The 21,544-nt window shown below is 39.7% G+C and overlaps 1 protein-coding gene across 1 annotated transcript; it reads left to right on the plus strand.

Annotated features, from left to right (window-relative positions):
- The first annotated feature begins 2,858 nt into the window (after window positions 1-2,858).
- Window positions 2,859-11,488, plus strand: ATP4B (ATPase H+/K+ transporting subunit beta). Its single transcript, XM_067563538.1, has 7 exons — window positions 2,859-2,970; window positions 5,289-5,417; window positions 6,591-6,704; window positions 7,307-7,506; window positions 8,618-8,683; window positions 11,056-11,148; window positions 11,327-11,488. Exons 1-7 carry the CDS (start codon window positions 2,859-2,861, stop codon window positions 11,486-11,488), a joined length of 876 nt encoding a protein of 291 aa, XP_067419639.1.
- The last annotated feature ends 10,056 nt before the right edge of the window (window positions 11,489-21,544 follow it).

Below are 21,544 nucleotides of genomic sequence, written 5' to 3' on the forward strand. Positions count from 1 at the left end.
CTGTGAGTAATTTATTTACTTATTGGGTTCTCACCAAACTTATACTTTATTAACTTTTGGGACATGAATATCAGTTCCTATCAGATGGTTGAAAGTGGAGCACTCAGGAGGTGAGTTAAGAGGACATCTCATTCCAAATTGATCTCATGGCAGTGAACTGACTGTGAAAAGGATTTATTAAATTGTGTATTAGCAATAGTAAGTGCCTTTGGTCCTGTATTTGTGCTGGGGGAATTAATGAAACATTTGACCACATCCCTGAATGAATAGATCAACATGAACCATTTATTTGTGATTATACAAGGCCTATGAATTAGCTTGCACTAATGTACACCAAAGAGTTCACCAGGGGTTGTGCAACTCCCTGTTGCTCTGTAGACATTTGAGGGCTCCAATACCACTTTTTAAAATTGGTGCTAGTGGGAGACCCTGTTGTGTCTCCCTTACTGGGAGAGAGGGGGTCCTCAAAGCCTAGCAGCTTGATGATCCATGTGCTGGAAATGCAAGAGACAGCTCTCCTCCCTGGAAAACTTCATGGAAAGCTGCCCAGAAGCTGAGCTACATAATTGTACCCCTTATGAACCAAAGGAGCACTGAAGACCAATCAGGGCTGCTGAGATACAGGAACAGTAATTTCTGCCCTTCCTATCACCGACTACTTCCTTCCTCTAATCCTGCCCCTGCTTGCCTCTTTCCCCACATTCCCCAATTTCTTTCCCCTGGTTGCCCATTCTCTTTCTTACCCTGAAAACCCTCTCAACTTCAGCCCATTCCCCCACCCTAACACCTTCTATAAGCTCAAATCCTAAGTATATAAACATGAAGTACAAAGTTAATATGAAAGTCATTTAGAATCATAGAAATATCCGATGGGAAGGGACCTCAATAGGGTCCTCTAGCCCAGTTGCCTACACTGAGGCAGAACAAAGTATCTGTTTAATGTCTTCTAGATGCTCCCGAATGTCTGATGTTCAATATGGAAAAAATGGATATATTTTTAGGACCTGCTCTTTTCTTTCCCTTAGTAAGCAATCTTTCCTTTAAGTTCATTTCGCCTTATTGCTGAAACTGGAAATTTGTAAGAAGCTTGGCATTCCTTTTAAACTCTCAGTAGCTATTTGATTTTCCTCACATTAAATCCATTTAAGATCTCCTTGCCTTATTTTCTATAACATTTCAAATACACATAACTGACCAAATATTCAGTTCAAAATTAGTTATTAAATGGTTTGATTACTGGAATGAGCTTCTTGTTTGTCTTCCCCCTCTTTCTATGGAAAATAGAAACTTGTCAAATGTGTGTAATTACGTTGTTCTATTTGGCCCTACTCATATTTCATCATTGTAGAACAAGTAAAATCACTCAAAATATTAGGTTATTAAATTACTCTTATGCCACATCAAATCCAATAGAAAACGCACAAAATCCCACAAGCTGTATCCAGGAACCCAGCATTATTTACCTGACAACACTAACTTTTTGTTACTCCGACTGTTAAGGTCAGTAGCAACTGTCTCAATTATTTGAATACTCAAACAAAATCTGCTATTCTTTTTGCATATTCCCATTTTAAAGTTTTTTTCCTATACAATGTCCTTTGAAATGAATGGAAATCAAGGCATACCAGATATATCTATGTATTAGGGGTGAAAACTTGGTGCCACTCAGAGAGTTTTGCTATTAACTTCAGTGGGACCAGGATTTAACCCTAGATATTTCTGACAGTAGGTTAACAACGATTGTTAACATCTGTTAATAAGGATGAAGGATGGCAGTGTGCTTAAAAGCACAGTGAGTCAAGACATCTGGGATCTTAAAAGTCTAAATTCTAAACCATTATTTCTGTGTGTGCTAGTAGAACTGATCATAATTCTCTTTTTTAAATGGATTGAGTCCTAAGTCCACATCCTTTCTTTTTATTGAAAATAAACCCTAGGTAAAAGTACATTAAGGTCCTGATCTTGCAGAGATTTACACAACTATTGATTTCAGCTGGATTACTCACAATGCATAAAGTGAAGCAAATATCTTTGGAGGATCAGAGCTTTAGGCTGTGAAGTGAAACAATAAAAAGACAGGAATGCTAAAGTTAAGGTTCCCCACACAATCTCTCCACTCCATAGTACACAATCCTGTCTTTTATTACACAATTTTTTTTTCTGTAGGACCCTTGCTTCATTTGGTATGGTGATGTGCAGTGAATGAAACAGGGATATGAAATGAATGAAACTAGTATCCTACATGTGGCCATGTAATATAATCAAAGTGTGCACTATAACAACTCTTCCAGTAGAAAGCAGGGAGAAATTCCCCTTCTACTTGTGAAAGGTGGCAAACTGGATGGATAATTGACCAAACACTGCTACAACTTATTCCCTGTGAAACCCCATGGTCCTGAATGTGCTTTCATGTGCCATAAGGGTAGAATTTGATCCAATCTTTGTAGATTATTTGAAAAGGAAAAAATACAGAGAAGCAGTTCTCCTTAACGCTATCTGCTTTGATAACAGCTATCACGCTGAATGTATCACAAGCTCTAAAGGTGCTGTACAAAATGTGTAACTCTGGAGATCTACTGAGGTAGAGAAAGTAGAAGGACATTTGATAGCAGCTAATTTTTCTTGGCCAACTTGAACATAGTACTTTATCAGCAATGTTTATAAAGGACAGTATCTTGCCACTAGGTGGTTTCATTGTTATTGGACGTTATCTGTTTGACCTTCAGAGAAGAAAAGTATAAAAAGCAAAGTATTCTTCTTGGCAAGCTGTTTGGGCATCAGTTGAATTTCTTGGTTTCTGGTGTTCTTTGGATTTGGGGGGGGGGTTGTCTGTTTGGGATTTTTTATTTTTTGAGAAAATGGCAGCTTTAAATGAAAAAAAGACCTGCAGCCAACGGATGGAAAATTTCCGGCGTTTTGTCTGGAATGAAGAAACGGGGCAGTTAATGGGAAGGACCTTGATTAATTGGGGTAATGTGGTCACATACTTCTACAAAAAGAAGAATCTTTTCTTCTTTCTAATACTGATAGAAAGCTGCATGATTTTGTTTGTCCCCGATTAATTTGACAGGATGAGATGATGAATGTTGCATAGTTTTCACAAAATGCTTGTGAGTCATCCCAGGGCTTGATGAGATATTTTGTTAAAGCACAAATTCATTTCCTGAAATGTTTCTGAGTGTGAAGTTATTGAAAGAAGAGATTTGGAATCCCTAAATTGTTTCACATATTCAAGGATTTTATTGCCCTAACTAAAATTCCTAAACAACCATTAGGATGGAATGTATGTCTTTAAGAATTACATAAAACAAGTCAGGAAAGCATTGCTTGGAAAAATGGAGGAAGCACAGAGAAGAGCAATCAAAATGATTAAGGTCTTGGCAAGGTTAATTTATGAGGAAAGATTAAAAGAACTCAGGTTTTAATTCTGCTCCCATTGATTTCCATAGCTAATGCACGATTCCATGATTTGTGAAATTGAGAAATAACAACTAACAAACATTGGCACGTCAGGTTTTCTGAATTTCTCCCAAAGCCAGACTGCATACAGCTGAGCTGTCTGTAGCTGGGACTTTTAAAATTTCTGACCAGTTTAGAGACACCATATCAAAGTCAATGAAACTGAAGATAAATATTAATAACTGGCTGTATAACTATATACCTATGGGCCATTTTAATAAAGAAAAGCCAATCCAAGTATTTTCTATAAAGTATGAGAATCATTTAAATTATCTGGTTCAAATTCTCTCCAAGAATGCAAATTAAGATAACCATTCATTATTAATATATGTGTTATGGTTGTAACATGATTATGACATCAGGATTAACTAGAGGGGGACTGATTTGCAGTTTTTGTGTACCCAAAACACCTTTTGACTTCAGTTGGTTGTTTTGGATACTCAGGACTACAAGAACAGGACCTAATAGCTATAAAAATGTCAGGATAACAGGGGACGGGATCTGCTTTGTTTTTTTTCTCTTCAGGCCCATCTGGGAAGGAAGTGAAGATAATTTCTGATCCAAGTATCTGGAAATACAGTTTGCCTTTCCAAAATTATTTTTCTAATTTCATTTCTGTTTGGTAAATCTGCTGTTTTATCCTTGCACACTAATGCACATTTCAGTCCAACTCATCCATCCATAACCAACCTTGCCTTTACAATAACGTTTCATGGTCTACACTCAAAGAAGCATGTTCTGACTGATTTAAATAAGGTTTCTGTTCTTTCCACAGATACTAATGGTAGCTGCAGGTTACTCTCTCCCTTCCCTACTCCTTTCCTGAGATAACAATTTTGGTTATCAGATTTTTTTCTGAGCTGAAATTTGACATAATGGATTTTAACAGCAATTTTTAAATTTAGAAGAAAATCTACTTAAAATCAACCTCTCCTAATGGGGGGGGGGGGGGGGAGGAGGAGGAGAGGGGGGCCGGAAGCAGGGGATTACATAATAAAAAGTTAGTGAGTTTTTTTTTTTTTTTTACTTATTCCATGTGCATTATTTTATTAGTTATTTATTTAGAACTAACAGAGTGCTAGTCATTTTACAGACATGTATGAAGAAACAGACTGATTCTAATCTCACACCAATGTAAATCAGGTGACAGTGAGAAGGAACTTACCAGAGAAGGATTCAGTGATAAAGTTTTACATGTGTTAAATGAGTGTAAATGGGATCTGTGACCAAATCATATTTTTAGCAGACTGCTGTTGCCTGTGAAATTCATCAGGACTATTTTATATCCTTCATATGCAATAAGCAGATAAGTAGTGTAAACATGCAAAAAGTCACCCCAAGAAGCTACATAGATTTTTCCATTTATGATCTGTGCTGATCACCAGTTACGTAAAAAATCATTAATTTTTGTGTAATGTGTAGCCTTCAGCCACTTCTTTCAAATCTTATCCAAATTTAGGTATGAACTGAAAGAAACTATCAGTCAATAAAGAATACCCAGTGATATTTTACTCCACAACTTTGCTATGTTCCTTATAAGATAGAACAAATTTACTACAACATTTTCCAGAAAAAAAGGTTTTTTAAATCAACAGATAAGATTCAAAACACCAAATTGAGGCCCCAATTCTAGAAAATGCTAAGTACCTTCAACTCCCACCGAAGTCAAATTCAAACAAAGATTCCATCCATTTGATTACTTTGCTTCTCCACTTTCCTACTCCTTTCAAGCTTTTTAGTCATGACATCTACCAAAAGCATAGCAGGGAGGGACTTACACATACTATTCACATTAACCTGATATTATTAATCATACCTTTTCTCCACAGTGTGGATCAGTCTGTACTACGTTGCTTTCTACGTGGTGATGACTGGGCTGTTTTCACTTGCCATATATTCCCTAATGAGGACACTCAATCCATATACACCAGACTATCAAGACCGATTAAAATCGCCAGGTACTGTCACAAATTCTGTCCATTTCATACAGTACAGCTGACCTACCAAAATCATTCTAATTTATACAACATCAGCTTCTCCGAAGAGGAACGGTCAGGGTGCTGATGACACAAAGCAGGTGCACAGGACCGAGGTCCTGATAGCCTATGGATCTCAGGGGATCTGATGAGATTGTGAGCAGACCTTGCCACCTATTTAAACCTGCCCTCTCAGTTAACAAATCAGGGGAACTGCAAGAGGACTTCAGGGAAATTTCCTCCCGTTAGCCCTCTTCTACCTACCACGGAAGAGGTAAATTGGCCCTTATTTACTAGACAAGGCAGAACTAAGATCTCCTCCTTGACAGCAGCAAGTCTTTCCAGGCACTGTATACTTAGAAAAGGAGAGAAATAGATAGAAGTAATGTGCGATTTATAGGAACAGAGCTATGGAAGTGAACTGATATAGAAAGGGAGAGAACAAAGAAGACTAAAAACACGCCAAAAAGAAAAAAAATAAGGCATAAAGTAAAAGTAAAAATAAGGTGGGACAAAGAAACATGGAGTTAGCAATAAAGATTAGGACTTGAAAATATGAATAGATGGGAGGGGGGACAGTAAAAATATCTGTTAGATCACTAGACAACATAGCATAATCAGGATTTTTAAACTGGGAAAGGGAAAACAACACTTAGATATGTAACCCTAAAACTGATACTACTTGTCTGTGGTCAAATATCCTCTCTCAACATTTAGCAAGTGTAAAGTTTACTGACAAAATAATTACTGTAAAACATTAAATTTGCATTTTGGAAAATAATTTCACAGAGACATATACTTTGGCTTTTAGAATTGACATGATAGTTATACCCCTTGTTTTTAAACAAGAGCTGGGGAGAAATACAGTATAAATTAAATACATCAGTTGCACTTGCATTTTAGGGCATTCTGAAAATAAGACGACATAGTTGAATAGAAGAGAAAAGAAAGTGTTTCAAAAGTAACAGATTTTGAATGCACCCTCTGAAGATTGCTCTGGTTCCTGTGCATGATGTTTAAATCACTTCCACAGCAACTGGGGCTCAGTGGAGTTCCACTGACAGTTTTCATTTCAGCGTCATATCTGTAGTTAGTTTTAATCAATCAATGCTTGAAACACTTCTCTTTTATTCATTTTTTCTTTTTTAAATAAAGGGGTGACGTTACGACCGGATGTCTATGGTGAAGGAGGATTAGAAATTTACTACAATGCCTCTGACAAAAACTCCTGGAAGGCATATGTAGCAACTCTTCAAAACTTTCTTTCAGGTATGAAAAGAAATAAGATTCATTTAAATATAAGCATAACTTTAGGGAAGCACGGATCACTGCTCCCTAGTAAAGTTTGAGCTGAGTTTTGCACTTAACGTGGAGATTCAGTCTCTTCGTTTTGTATGGAAAATACATATCTTCCCACAATTACAGCACTATGAGTATAGAATAGTATATTATTTGAGCATAAGAGTCAAATTAATGTAAAATGAATGTTTTAAGGAATGTAGCACCATTATAAATCTATTCTCTCCCCTTCCTCCAATGATCTTAATAATATGATGACACCATGAGGGGGAAAAAAAGAAAAAAAAATTAATCTCATACATGACCGGAAACATTAAAATGTCTTAATCATAATCATGTGGTTATTCCCTGATGTCACTACAGGGTGTATTTAAGCTTGTTTTGGTGCCCTAATACCTTACTACATGTTGTGATTTTTTTAAAGTTTAACTCTGGCTTTGAATTTCCTGAATTTATAATGATTTTTTTTTTTAGGATAAAATTAACATCCCTATAATTGATTTATCCTAGATTACTAATAGAAACTAGGAGATGGAGGAATTAATTCTTTGTTTGTTGTTACACTGATATAGCATATAATACAAGTGCACAACATGCCAACATCAACTGCACAAGTGAGAAATACTTCTTTCAAAAATCATTCAGTTGTCCAAATAACACAAAGTGCTCCTGCAAGTTCACATCAGATATGCTTGAAAGCTGCTCTGGCCTGACAGATTCCACTTTTGGATTTCCAGAAGGACAACCATGTTTAATTATAAAAATGAACAGAGTAAGTACCAGTCCTAAAGTACTGAAAAAGAAAAGATGGATGTGTTAAGCAACGTTTGAAAGAAGAATAATCAGAATAATTCTCCACTGTATCACCCATTGCTGTTGACTGTAAACTCAATTTTAAATTAGAAATTCAAGTATTGTCTTTTTCCTGGACGATCCTATGGACTACTGAAGAATTAGTAAAACTGTGACATCACAAGTACCAAGTAAATGAAACCTGAGCAATAGAGAGGAAAGTAATTTTTAGTGAGACAACTTACTATTGTGTGTTTAATTTGTTTTTAACACTTCTTAAACTCAACCACCTGACAATCCAGTGGAAGAAATAATCTCTTTGCTGAAATTTCACCACGCTCTCCCTTCAGTGAAGGTGCTCAGATCTGACTGTATGGGAGTAGCATAAAAATCCAGATAAATTGAACACTCTAGTTCTCCAGATCACCAATGAAACCCCCAATTGAAACCAGAAAGATAAGACTCCATCATTCTTGATATTTCTAAAGTAAAAACAAACAGAAAACATTTTTTGGGGAGAAAATAAAGACAGGCAAAAAAAATGAGCTACTTGTCTTCCCTTACAGGTCACCTATAAAGCTCCTCAGCCTTCTGATTCAGTTTCAGAACAGCATGATAAGAGTTCACTTTCTAATCAGCTGCTTAAGGACCAAAGTGTGTAATGTTCGGTTTTGGCTTATGCTATAGTCATTGGGGACTGCTGCTTCTTAGCATGTTTTATTAAGAAACTTCAGCTTGTTGAACATTAGTCTCCAAATGAACACATGCAATTAAACTAGTTAGTCTCACTAAAAAAACCCCAGGAAACAATAGTGTTCCACACTGCAAATATGGTACTTCGTGATAAGGTAGGGTTTTTTTTTTTTTTATTGTTGCATACAAGTAAAATGATCTAAGCATCACAGTTCTTACCAAGATCCAGATAAAGCCAGCCAATAATTGTCTTCGAAAAGGCAAATATTTGAGTAGACTATCCTTCAGATACCACACACCAGCCATTACCAAAGCAATATGCAAATCTAAATACAGCATTTTGACAATTCTTACAGTATAAATAATTCTGGAGTGACTAATGTGAACACTTGTTTCAGATTATCAATTTTCTCCCTGGCAATGGCACTGCACCAAGGGTGAACTGTACAGCTCAAGTAAGTAGAGTGTTCACATTTCAAAGGTTCCAAGAACTGCAGCAATCATTGATTTCAACAAGGTTTATCAATGTTTTGCTCCTTTGAAAAATCCAGCCAACAGTCATTTCTCTAACCGAACATTTTTCAATTTATAATTCACTGTAATATCTAATTCTTCCTTCAGTAGAAGTATTCTGACCTGCACACACCTTTCAGACCTTGGAAACAGTAAGAAAATGGAAATTTAGTTTCTTTATTCCAACTCATTTAAAATATGTTTACATGTTGCTAAACAAATCAGACATTATACTAACCAAACATACTTGTCTCAACAAGTCTGAATGTTATCAGTTCTCTATCAATACCACCAGCTTTATTACTCATCTATAATTTGCTATGGGCAAGAAGTTAGTATACAAGATTTCAAGCTAAGAACAATGTTTGTTTAGTTGGAATTTAAAGGGAAAAAAACCCTCTTCTCATGTCATATCTATTCTGGTTTCATTTGTTTGCCCCCCCCCCCCCCTTTTTTTTTTTTAAACTGGTGCAATTTACCTAGTAAATTACTTGGGTAAGTCAAATCAGAACCAGATCTGGTTAATACTGACGCAGTGTGCCTCTATGCTAGGTTTTCACCAATGTAACTATAACAAATTAGTTACACTGGTACAAACTTATCTAACCTGCAGTGATACAGGGCTTGATCCACAGCCCATTGATGACAATGAGCTTTGGATCAGACTTGAAGAATGTATACAAATCAATGTTTCCAGAATAGAAAAAACAGTTATTTACAAAATTGGCATTCAGCTATCTAGTAATTAATTGCTTCATATAAAGGGTGGGAACTATGTATTTTATAATACAGAATATGCAACATGCTGAAGAAATCTTTCCTATTATTGGGAATGTCTCTTTCAGATACCACATAGCAGCATTTCCCAGACTTTTGAAAGCTGAGGCTCCCTTCAGGAAAATGAAACCAATCACATACCACATTTAAACCTGCTATATATTGCTCAAGGTCTTCCCATATTTTAGAATTTTAAATAAATGAAGTTAAATTGGATTTTAAAAATGTGCTTATAATTTTTTTTTTTAAATGAAGAAATGATGTATTTTCAATACTGGATATCAAAGATCTTTATAATGTGCTATTTCCTCTCCTTTCGGCAATGTTTTGAAAACCAGTGAAATAGTTAACTTAAGTATCATGAGTATCTGAGATAGATGACCTTTAAAGTATCAATGGTATCTGAAATAAATAGGGGAGTTCACAACTCAGAGAAATTGTTACAGACTCTCTGAAAACTCAGGCAGATTCCTCTTAAATTGGTTAACTCTTGTCATGCTTTGGAGGTTTCTCTTGTCACGCATAACAGCTAGAGCTTAACTTTTTTTAAATGAAAGCTGAGACTCTGTAGAATTCATTTCAGTGGGACAAAGTTAGGCATTATTCTCAAGTGCTGTGATAAGGAGTGGATTGCTGAAATGAGGCTTCAGTATATATTATTTAGGTTTTAATAACCATACAATACTTAGAATCATACCAACACAGAAATATAAGGCTAAAAGGGACCTTGAGAGGTCATCTAATCCAGATCCCTGTCCTGAGGCAGGACTAAGTATATCTAGGCCATCCTGACAGGTGTTTGTCTGACCTGTTCTTAAAAACCTCCAATGGTGGGGATTCCACAACCTCCCTTGGAAACCTAATCAAGTACTTAACCAACCTTATAGTTAGAAAGTTTTTCTTAATATCTAACCTAACTCTCCCTTGCTGCAAATTAAACCCATGACTTTTTGTCCACCTTCGGTGGACATGGAGAACAACTGATCACCAGCTTCTTTATAACAGCCCTGGACATATTTGAAGACTGTTATCAGGTCCCCCCCTTCAGCCTTCTTTGCTCAAGACTCAATATGCCCAGGTTTTTTAACCTTTCCTCATAGATCAGGTTTGCTAAACTTTTATAATTTTTGTTGCTCTCCTCTGAACTCTCTCCTTTTTGTCCATGTCTTCCTAACGTGTGGTGCCCAGAACTGGACACAGTACCCCAGCTGAGGCCTGACACGTGCCGAATAGAGCAGGACAATTACCTCCTGTGTCTTACATATGACAATCCTGTTAATACATCCCCAAATGATACTAGCCTTTTTTGATACTTCACCACATTGTTGGCTCATGGTCAGTTTATGGTACACTATAGCCCCCAGATCCTTGTCAGCAGTACTATTGTCTAGCCAGTTATTTCCCATTTTGTATTTGTGCATTTGATTTTTCCTTCTTAAAGTATAGTACTTTCCACTTATCTTTATTGAATTTCATCTTGTTGATAGCTGACTGCTAGTTTATAATTCGAGGGCTAACAAATCTTATTTCTCACTTTCAAAAATAGCATGATGATTTCAACTCACTTGAACTACAGTATTACCCAGTCAATGGCACTTTTAACCTTCACTACTTCCCTTACTATGGAAAGAAAGCACAGGTATGTGTTTCTGAACTCCGATTTGTAGTTTTTGTCCCCCTGTTTTTGTCAGATCGGCAGTTTGAAGCATCTCTGTGAAATTATGTGAATTTGATCAGAATTTAATTTACAAGTTGTATTTCTAAATTGACAGTTCAAGCTTTTAAAAGAAGGTTTAAAGATCTTTCTTTCCTCTCAGCCCACCTACAGTAATCCTTTGATAGCAGTGAAATTTCTCAATATTACAAGGAATGCAGAAGTTACCGTTGTGTGCAGAGTCATTGGAACTGGAATTACCTCAGACAATCCTCATGATCCATATGAAGGAAAAGTGGAGTTCAAAATGAGAATACAAGATTAGGCATTACTGATACAAATGAAGACATTTAAAAAAATGTGTGTGGTATGAAAAGTGACTTATGTCACCACGTTATTTCATATTTATTTTTTCTCTATGATTTCCATATAAAATTTGCTCAGATTGTAGTTTAACAAAAGACATTTTGTAAATGCCAGTATTTAAAGATCATCCAGTCATCTAAAAATCAACATATAATTTACAATGTATGAAGCAAAAAGGTAGTAATTTTTCTTGATGTATACGCAGAATACACCATTTGCTCTTCCATGGCTGCTTTGGTGCTTTAGTGCAAACACTAGTCTGAAACGGTTTTCCTCTAAATTGAGGAAGAGATATTATTCATGAGAACAATGGGCACACTACCAAGATGTCGATTTTAGTCACTTTTCTGGCCACAACTAATTATTATTCAATAGTTGGCCATTGTAGAAACAATTCAATTGCTGGAAAAACACATTAATTCCCTGATGTTCTGAAACACTAGCTTACAATGTAATTTTATTACACAATAGTTTTATCTACCTGGTATAAAAAGGATAAATCAAAGTGTATGTATTAAAATCTAACTGTATCATGTATTAACACATTATATTCTGTACTATTCAGTTAACAGTCATATTTGTTTTATGATGCAACAAATTAACGACTGGAAGGGACTTGAAAATTAGCTTGTGTAGCTTATAGTAGTATTTACTATTACACATTTTGCAACTGCTGTACATGTACCATTTAATAAAAACTAATTAGTGAAAATATAGCATCTAACTACATCTATGAGAGTTGGGGTAAAATCACAAGAGAGCAGAGAGTACATTACTTCTGTAAGCACGTTACAAGTTACAACCATGGAGTTTTGGCTAGCTAGAATGATTCTGAAAAATTAAGCATGTTTGAAGGTGTTAAAATAGTAATAGTAATTTATGTAGAGAATTATATACAAATATTAAAAATCAAACTGTATAACAACTGATGTATAATATGCTTTAAAAACTATTTTTGGTAAAATCCAGGATACTTTAAACAAATAAAAGGCATTCTGGAGAGAAGATGATTCTGAGAAGATATTTTTGAATCCCCATCTTAATTGGATTGGACATTCCAAAAACCATGAAGACACAGAGAAGGAAAATTTAAACTAACACAGCAAAAGCCAGACAAATAGCCTGTCACTTGGAATGACCAGCTTATCACCAGATGCTGGGGGTGAAGACTCCTTCCTCTCCACAGCCATCAAGAGACTTTGCATGTTCCTTATTAAACACAAATTAAAGAATATTTGAAAATCTCTGCATTTCAGGGAGAAGAAAGAAAATTTGTTCTTACCTACGATTTTCCTCTTCTGGACCTTTAATGTCTCAATGTTAACAATGAGTTTTGCCTCTCTTCTAGGTGATTGGATGTAGATCAACTTTTTGTTCTGGCTGTGGCACAGGACTGCCCCCTCTGCACCTTTCCCAAAATAACATCCAACGCTATAAAATACTAAACCTTCTTGTTAACAAAAATACTTATTCATGCTCTAAAGCAAACTAATACTATTAGACTCTGCACTTGTCCTTGTTGAACTTCAACAGATTTTTTTTTTGGCCCAATCCTCCAATTTGTCTCTCTGTATCCTATCCCTACCATCCAGTGTATCTACCACTCCCCCCAGCTTAGTGTCCTCTGCAAACTTGCTGAGGGTGCAATCCACCCCATCTTCCAGATCATTAATGAAGATGTTGAACAAAACTGGCCCCAGGGCTGCCAACTAAACATTGAGCTGTTGATCACTACCTTGTTGAGCCCAATGATCTAGCCTGTTTCTATCCATTATATTCTTATCTTTCAAACCAGGGGTATTCAACTATTTTCTGTCAAGATCCAGATACCGGGGGGGGGATATAATAAGCAAATAAAAAGATTTCAAGGTCTGTTAAAAAATGTCTGGTGGTCGAGATTTGGCCCGTGCTCTGCCTATTGACTACTCCTGCTTTAAATCTTTACCTACTGAATTCCATTATTGGCTTTTCTATTATTTTGCCCAGAACTGATGTCAAGCTAACCAGCCTATGGTTAACCCATGACATTTGCTCCTTTTAAATACTGGAATAACGTTAGTACTTTGCAAGTCTTCTGGCACTTCCCTATGCCATGATAAAAAATTACCAGAAGTCTAGAGATCTCCTCAGCCAACTCTTTTAGGACTTCTAGGCTCAAGTTATCCAGGCTTGCTGATTTAAAAATATTTATTCCTAGTTTTTTTGTTAATTTTCATAAAATAAGATTACAGCTTACAGCTTTTATATGTTACAAACAACACACATTTCATAGGAGAGCCAATAAAATTACAGAATTACACAATTTTACAGTTTGTCAAAGCTGCAAGACTAGACAACACAAAAATCAGACAATATTATGCAGACATTAGGGTGGTGGTGATAAAAAAGAGATGCAAAAACAGGCAAAAAAGGGAATCGGGGATCAGGAAGGGGTGCAGGAAAAAGAGAAGAGAAGATGGACCTGAGCCATCTCAGCATTCTTTATTCAAACATATCAAGAAATGGAGTCCAAATTTATTTGAATTAATGTAATAGCTTATTGATGTAGAGAGAAATTCTTTTCTTTTGTTCTTAACTCAGAGAGATCCAAATAGTACTACTTTTCCATTTTTGTAAAATCATGTACTTGGTAATCACTGCAGCCATGAAGAATCAAAGTCTTTGTGGTGGAGTTATAATCAGTGCAGTAGGTACATAACCAACAATATAATTTTCAGCTAAGGTTTGACTGCTGATGCCAAGAACTATTTTCATGGGCATCCACCTCTTTCTACTGCTGCCTGACTGTTGGACAGTCCCATAGCATATGCATTAGGGTTCCTTTTGCTTTATTACAGCACCAACGAATATCAGAAGACAAGGCACCACATCATCAAGCACAAATTCTGTGACATCCAAAGCATTTTGAATAGAAACTTTTGCTCAGGTGTTACCTGAGATCTACAGAAGCATTTTGAACGTTCTGTAATGTGATAATTCCCCTTCCCATGCTTTTATAAAGAACTCCAGACCAATGAAGGTCCTCTTAATTAGTAAAGTATACATAGCGGACATAGGTGTTGGAGGTTTATGCAGCATTTCCTAGGTTCCTGGCATTCCCAGGGCATCCAGGGCAAATTCATGCATTACTGAGTGTTTTATTCATAAGTACTGTCACTCCGCTGGGGTGGCAGGTTCTATTGTTGCTTTAGTGTTACAAATGAGACAAAGCTCTCATTGTTTATTCTTCTGTAGTTACTAATGGACTGGAAAGTACTTCATCATCATCCTTCACAAGAACTTCCAGTTTTGCTGTCCATTGACATGGTATGCTACAGCAGAAAATATAACTTTGAAGCTTTCTAACAGTCCATTCTTGCAGCTGGGTTGGATTGGCATTGTTGTATTGACATTTACACCTATGGTGTTGAGCTATGACAAAAATACACAAAGGCTTTGTGACTAGGACTGCACCACGAGCCATATGGGCATATTGTTCAATTCAGTTCAGTTCAATACAGCAGAAAGCTTTGGGAGGAAAAAGGATGTCAGAAGAAGTGAAAAAGGCACCTGAAGAGGCCGTTAACATTGTGAACTTTAATAAAGGCAAGGCTTGTCACCATTTGTAAGAAATGGGCCCTCAGTGTCTGCAGCTCCTCTTCCACATCAAAATATGTTGTGTTTCACATAGCAAAGACTTGAACAACTTCTCTGAGCTCAGAGAAGATGAAGTTACTGACCTTGTATAGTAACAATGGTTTTTTGAGATCTGTGTCCCTCTGGGTGCGCCTGCGTCTCTGTGCTGCTGATTGGAGAACTTTGGTAGCAGTGTCTGTTGGGACTGCACATGTGCAGTCTCTCCTCATGCCATGCCATGAGGGTAGCCAGCATGCGTGAGCTAACCATCCTCAGTACCTTCTCTACTGCACATTTATAAGCAAGAACTCCAAAGTAGAAGGGAGGAGGGCAGGTAGTGCAGCACCCATAGGGGACACATCTTGAAGAACCATTGTTACTGCACAAGTTAAGTTTTTCTTTTTCACGTACTGCCCCTATGGGCTCCACTGTAGGTGACTCCCAAACAGTACCCACCTCGGTGGGCTGGGACTTTGGAGTCGGGTTAGTCACAGATGACAGTACTGTGGAGCGAAAGATGGAATCAGAGGCTAACCCCCTGGTGATTGCATAATGTTCTGCAAAGGTATGGACTGATGCCCATGTCGCCATTTTGCAGACCTCTGAGATGGGGAAATCCTTAAAGAAAATGACAGACAAGGAGATCGTGGAATGTGTATGAATAGAGTCTGGAGGAGTCATGTTACAAATTTGGTAGTACTGCCTGATGCAATTCGAGACCCACTTAGAGAACCTGAGGGCTGGTATTGCTGAGCCCTTAGATTTCTCTGCCATAGAAAGGAACAATCTAGGGGACTTCCCAAACGCTTTTGTCCGATCAACGTAGAATGCAAGGGCTCTCCTAACGTCTAAGGTGGGTAGTATGGCCCCCCCTATTGTCTCAATGAGACTTGGGATAGAAGGTGGGAAAGTGGATAGATTGATTCATGTGACAGGAGAAGGTTACTTTAGGGATGAACCTTGGATGCAGCTTGAGTGTAACCCTATCTGGAAAGAACAGTGTGTATGGGATGCGCCATCAAAGCTGCTATCTCCCCTATTCTTCTAGCTGAAATACTTGCTATCAGAAAAACCATTTTCCTCAATAGGCATGTTAGCGAACAGGTGGCCGAAGGTTCAAAGGGCAGGCCTGATCAGTCCTTTCAGTCCTAGGTTTATGTCTCATGGGGTAAGAAGCAGAGATTGGGGGAAGAGGTTTGTTATTCCCTTAAAGAACCTCTTAGTGGTTGGGTGTGACAGTACTGAATATCCCTACAGGTTGGTAAAACACTGTGATAGCTGCTAGGTGTTGATGATGAGCTGGTGGTGCGTGTCTTTAACCTCCTCCAGTAGTACGTGGAGGATGTCCACCACTCTTTTAGCCAGCTCGAGGAAAAAGCAGAAGTCATCTGACATGGAAGATGGGGAAAGCATGATCGCTTTGTCCAATGAAGAGGAGGATATGGCCTAAGGTGTTATCTCCTCCTCTGTGTCCCCTTCCAGTTCCTCTGTTTCTTGAGGCCCTGGAGGGTTCTCGGGCGATGCTTGGTGCTCCGGAAGCAGGTTGTTGGTGCGTCACCCAGGGGTCCCAGTATGGCCACTGCGGTGGCAGAGGGCATGGTAGAGGTGCCCATGAGTGGCCATATCAACATGGTGTCGGTGCCATCTGATGGTATATTCCCGAACCCTGTTGGTAGTAGGTCCCATATGGAGCTTGGGAGGAGTACTACAAAACTCCCTCCGGCTCAGTATCTTATCTCTCACTTGACAGTGGAGGGGCATGGCATGATTGTGGAGAGCTACGCCATAGTAGGCCATGGCTCGGTGCCATGATCTCACCACCAAGGGGCAGAGAGTCTGGTGCCTCCAACATGCCTAAGTCACTAGTTTGATGGAATTTCACTAATACCGAGCTTCCTGGCATCAGTGGCGGTGCTGCAGGAGATTGAGACCTGGCCTGTACCAGTACCAGTGGGCCAAATTTGCTGATGGTACCAATGTCAATTCACATACTGGGAGCAACTTAGGGCATTTGCCCTTATTTCTTGGTACCAAAGATTTGGTGCCCGTGCCCAAAGGGTCCATGGGCCTATCAACGATACCGGACACTGATGGTCGCCATGAGACACGGGTGCCGAGGATCCCTGGACTCGCTGAAGGGACTTCCCACTCTTTTTCAACTTCCAAGAGGAGTCCTTGGACAGTTTCTTCAACACATAGTCCTTCAAAATTGCAGGTTGAGGGGAAGACTCATACTCACTTGAAGGCTGAGGTTGGAGAGCTGCCTCCATAAAGATGATTTTCTCGCAGAGCACTCTGTCCTTGCGGGATCTCAGTCAGAGTTGCTGGCAGCGGGAACACTTCTGTTGGATTGGCCCTCACCAAGGCAGCAGATGACGAGAGTGTTTGTCTGCAGCAGCCACACTGCAAGCATGATACTTCTTGAAGCCCAGAGAACTGGGTGTACCCTTATCCAGGGGTTTTCGCCTCACCCTCACAAAGTCCTTTTTTTTTTTTTTTTCCTCTTTCTTTCTTTAGGCAAAGCTAAACAAACAGTCAGAAAAAAGCTAAGAGGTTTCCAGAGAAGCTAAAATTTAACAAATGAAAGAAGTAATGATCTGCTAACGGACAGTTAAAGGCTCTGTCTCTAGCCAGGGGTAGTTGAGAAGGAATTGAGGACTATTAGCCCACATGCACTGGCTTAGCCTCGTGGCGCAGCACAAGGAGAGACAGCAAATGTGTAGACCCAACGGACAGTTACCAAAGCTCTCTGATCAGCAGCGCAGGGATGCAGACAAACACACCCACAGTGGAACAGCCATAGGGACACTTGAAGAAGAAACAAGGATTTTCCTTGCTGAATGCAGCTCTACCTTTGCTGAAAGCATCACTGATCAGCACTGGCTTACTCTGAGTGTTTCACCCTAGAAGCAGAACATGACGAAGGTCTTCAACCCATATTGCTAAATGAGAGGGCGGTCCCAGCATGAAAAATGTTGGGAACCACTCTTGAAGCAAAAAGCAGCTATTCTGCCCTTTGAAGCACCTCTATATCTGCTTCATGCCTCCCCAAAGTTACCATTACTGCTTCCTCTTTTTAAAAAACCTTCTCTAGAGGGAAAGATGGTTTCACTGCAACTTGCTCAACTAGTTTAGTGAGGCCTTTGATCACGTAACAGGTGGGAGTAGAGTAATCTCCTGCAGAGTTGCTGAGAACCAACCCCCTCCGCTTGCAACCACCACCTAGTTCTGCTGAGGTTCCTCAAGGCAGAAAAGCCAGGACCTCTGCGCCAGGTTGTAAGTGTGCTGAGTACACAGTATTTCCTGGCTTTGGCTTTCCCCCCTTTCTGAAATGTCTGAACCAGCAGGAAGACTGGGGGGAAAACGTGCATCTTATAAAAACCTTGAATCCAAAACTTCAAAAAAAAAAAAAAGTTGTAGTTCCTGCATATGTTCCAAACAAATAAATAAGAACTGAGATGTATCTGAAAAAGATGTCACAGAGGTGTATAGTATACTGTTTGTACTTTCTTGGAGGCAGAGAAATCAAGAAAAGGCGCAGAGAAAGTGGTACTATGCAACAGCCAGGACAAAGGGTCTAATTTGCTTCCAATAATCTATGGGAGGAAGGAAAACACACTGAAGATTGTGGGCCATCAAGGGAGAAAGGCAACATACCTCCTCCCTCAGGAAATTAATTTTAATCGTGTAACTTGTGTGCAGGCCCCTCCTTTTGAATAATATGATTGCATTTATATGTGGTAGCAGAGAGGTCCATTTTTAAAGAACTGATTCAAATTTCACAGTAAAGTTTTCTATTGGGCTGAAGGTTTCATAACTCAGATGCAAGTTACATGTATTCATCTATAGCAGGAATTTAAGCTTTTTCTGTCTTATACTTATCTCCTCATCTAAAATATTTGCCAAATGATTAGGTTTTAGGTCCAATGTACCACATAGCTTCACTTATTTCCCTTCCTCTGAAGAAATTATCCTTGGCTGCAGAGGACCAGAAGCATTTTTTAAAAAAATATAGAATTGCTTTTCTTTAGAAAACAGTGACAAAAATCTATAGGGGCAACCAAATCATTTCTGATTTCAGAAAGAATGGTTATGTACCTTGTAACTGTTGTTCTTCGAGATGTGTTACTCATGTCCATTCAGAAATTTGGTGTATGCACACTGCATGCACCAGTGCCAGAAATTTTTCCAATGGTATCCATAGGGCTGGCTCTAGTACCCTCTGCAGTGGCGCACGTATGCGCTTGTATATGGGGTGCTGATGGCCCCCACCCCAATTCCTTCTTGCCTGAACTCCAACAGAAGAGAAAGAGGGTGGGTTGTGGAATGGACATGAGCAACACATCTTGAAGAACAACAGTTACAAAGTAACTTTTTTCTTTTTCGAGTGCTTGCTCATGTCCATTCAGAAATTAGGTGATTTACCAGCAGTGCCTTCGGAGGTGCGCAGGAGTTCACAGATATGAGTGCAGCATCGCTTTGCCAAACCCAGCATTGTCCCACGCTTGCTGCATGATGGCATAGTGGGACATAAACTTATGTATTGAGGACCACATAGAGGCTCTACATATGTCTTGAATGGGTACACATGCCAGAAAGGCTGCTGAAGATGCCTGCACTCTTGTGGAGTGGGCGGACAGGGAAGTTGGGAGTATGACCCCCGCTTGCTTGTAGCAGGTCTGAATACAGGCTGTAATCCAGGACGAGATTTGCTGGGACGACACTGGAAGGGGCCCTTCATCCAGTCAGCTATTGCAACAAAAAGCTATGTGGAGCAGCGGAAGGGTATGGTCATGTTGATGTAGAAAGTCAATGCTCTCCTCACATTGAGAGAGTGGAGACGCCTCTCCTCAATGGATTTGTGAGGTTTCGGATAGAACACTAGCAGGAATATGTCCTGGTTAACATGGAAGTGGAAAACGACCTTTGGCAGAAAAGCTGGGTGAGGATGAAGCTGCACCTTGTCCTTGAAGAAAATCCTGTATGGCGGCTCTGAGGTGAGGGCTTTTAATTCAGAGACCCTCCGTGCCAAGGTGATCACCACCAGGAATGCCACCTTCCAGGACAGATGCGTGAGGGAGCAAGAAGCCAACGGCTCAAATGGTGGTGCCATGAGTCTTGAGAGGATGAGGTTTAGGTCCCACTGAGGGACCGGGTCTCATATCAGCGGCAAAAGTCTCTCCAGGCCCTTGAAGAATCTGGACGCCATCCTGTGGGAGAAAACCAATCTGCCTTGGATCGGAGGGTGAAAGGCCGAGATCGCTGCCAGGTGCACCTTAACAGATGAGAACGCCAGGCCTTCCTGTTTCAAATGAAGCAGATAGTACAGAATCATCTGAATAGGGAATTTTGTCAGCGAGATGTTTTGACTCATCACCCAGCAGGTGAGGCGTTTCCTTTTAGCTAAATAAGATGCCCTCGTAGAAGGCTTCCTGCTCTCCAACAGGATCCTCTGAACTTGGGCTGAGCATTAGCACTTGTCTCTGCTCAACCATGAAGAATCCACGCTGTCAGGCACAGAGCGGCCAGATCTGGATGGAGCAACCAGCTCCGACCGTTCTTGAGAGAGAAGATCTGGCTTCAACAGGAGCTATGGCTGGGCCATCAAGAGCTCTGACAGCAGCCCAAACCAATGCTGCTGGGGCTACCAGGATAACCTGCGCTCTGTCCCTCTTGATCTTCATGAGGACTCTGAGTATGACACGTATCGAGGAAAAAGCTTACAAGAGACCCCTCGCCCATGACAGGAGAAAGGTGTCCAACAGAGAGGCATCCTCCGACCCCAGGAGGGAGCAGTATTGAACGCACTTCTTGTTTTCCCTGGTACCAAAGAGAGGAGTTGCACAACTTTGGAAAATGCTGTCGGCTACCTCCTAGTGGAGAGACCACTCATGGTGAGAGCAAAAGATCCTGCTCAGACGATCCGCCAGTGTATTTTTTAAACTCGGTAGATGCACTGCTTCCAGATGGATGTTGTGGCTTACGCAGAATTCCTACAGACGCAAGACTTCACATCAGAGGGCTGAAGGCCTGGCTCCCGTTTGCCTGTTGATGTAATACATGGTACCTGTGACATGTCAAGACTCTTACCACTTTGTTGGAGAGGTGTGGTAGGAATACCTCGCAGGCCAGGCTAATTGCCCTGAGCTTCCTGAAGTTGATATGGAGAGACGACTCTTCCCTGGACCAAAGACCTTGAGTCCTTAGGGCACCAAGGTGGGCACACCAGTCCACATCCGAAGCATCTGCTACCAGCAACAGAGTTGGTCTGTGGGGCCACGAAAGGTACCCGTCATTACATGCTGAGGATCCATCCACCACAACAGGGAGGTAAGTACATGGGGGAGAGGGGATTATGAGTATTCTGTCCAACGAATGTCTGGCCCGGGAGTAAACCGTG

The sequence above is a fragment of the Emydura macquarii genome, unplaced genomic scaffold (assembly GCF_026122565.2).
Source record: "Emydura macquarii macquarii isolate MOO-44397 ecotype Brisbane River unplaced genomic scaffold, CSIRO-AGI_Emac_v2 contig_2531, whole genome shotgun sequence".
In the NCBI taxonomy this organism is placed as follows: Eukaryota; Metazoa; Chordata; order Testudines; family Chelidae; genus Emydura; species Emydura macquarii.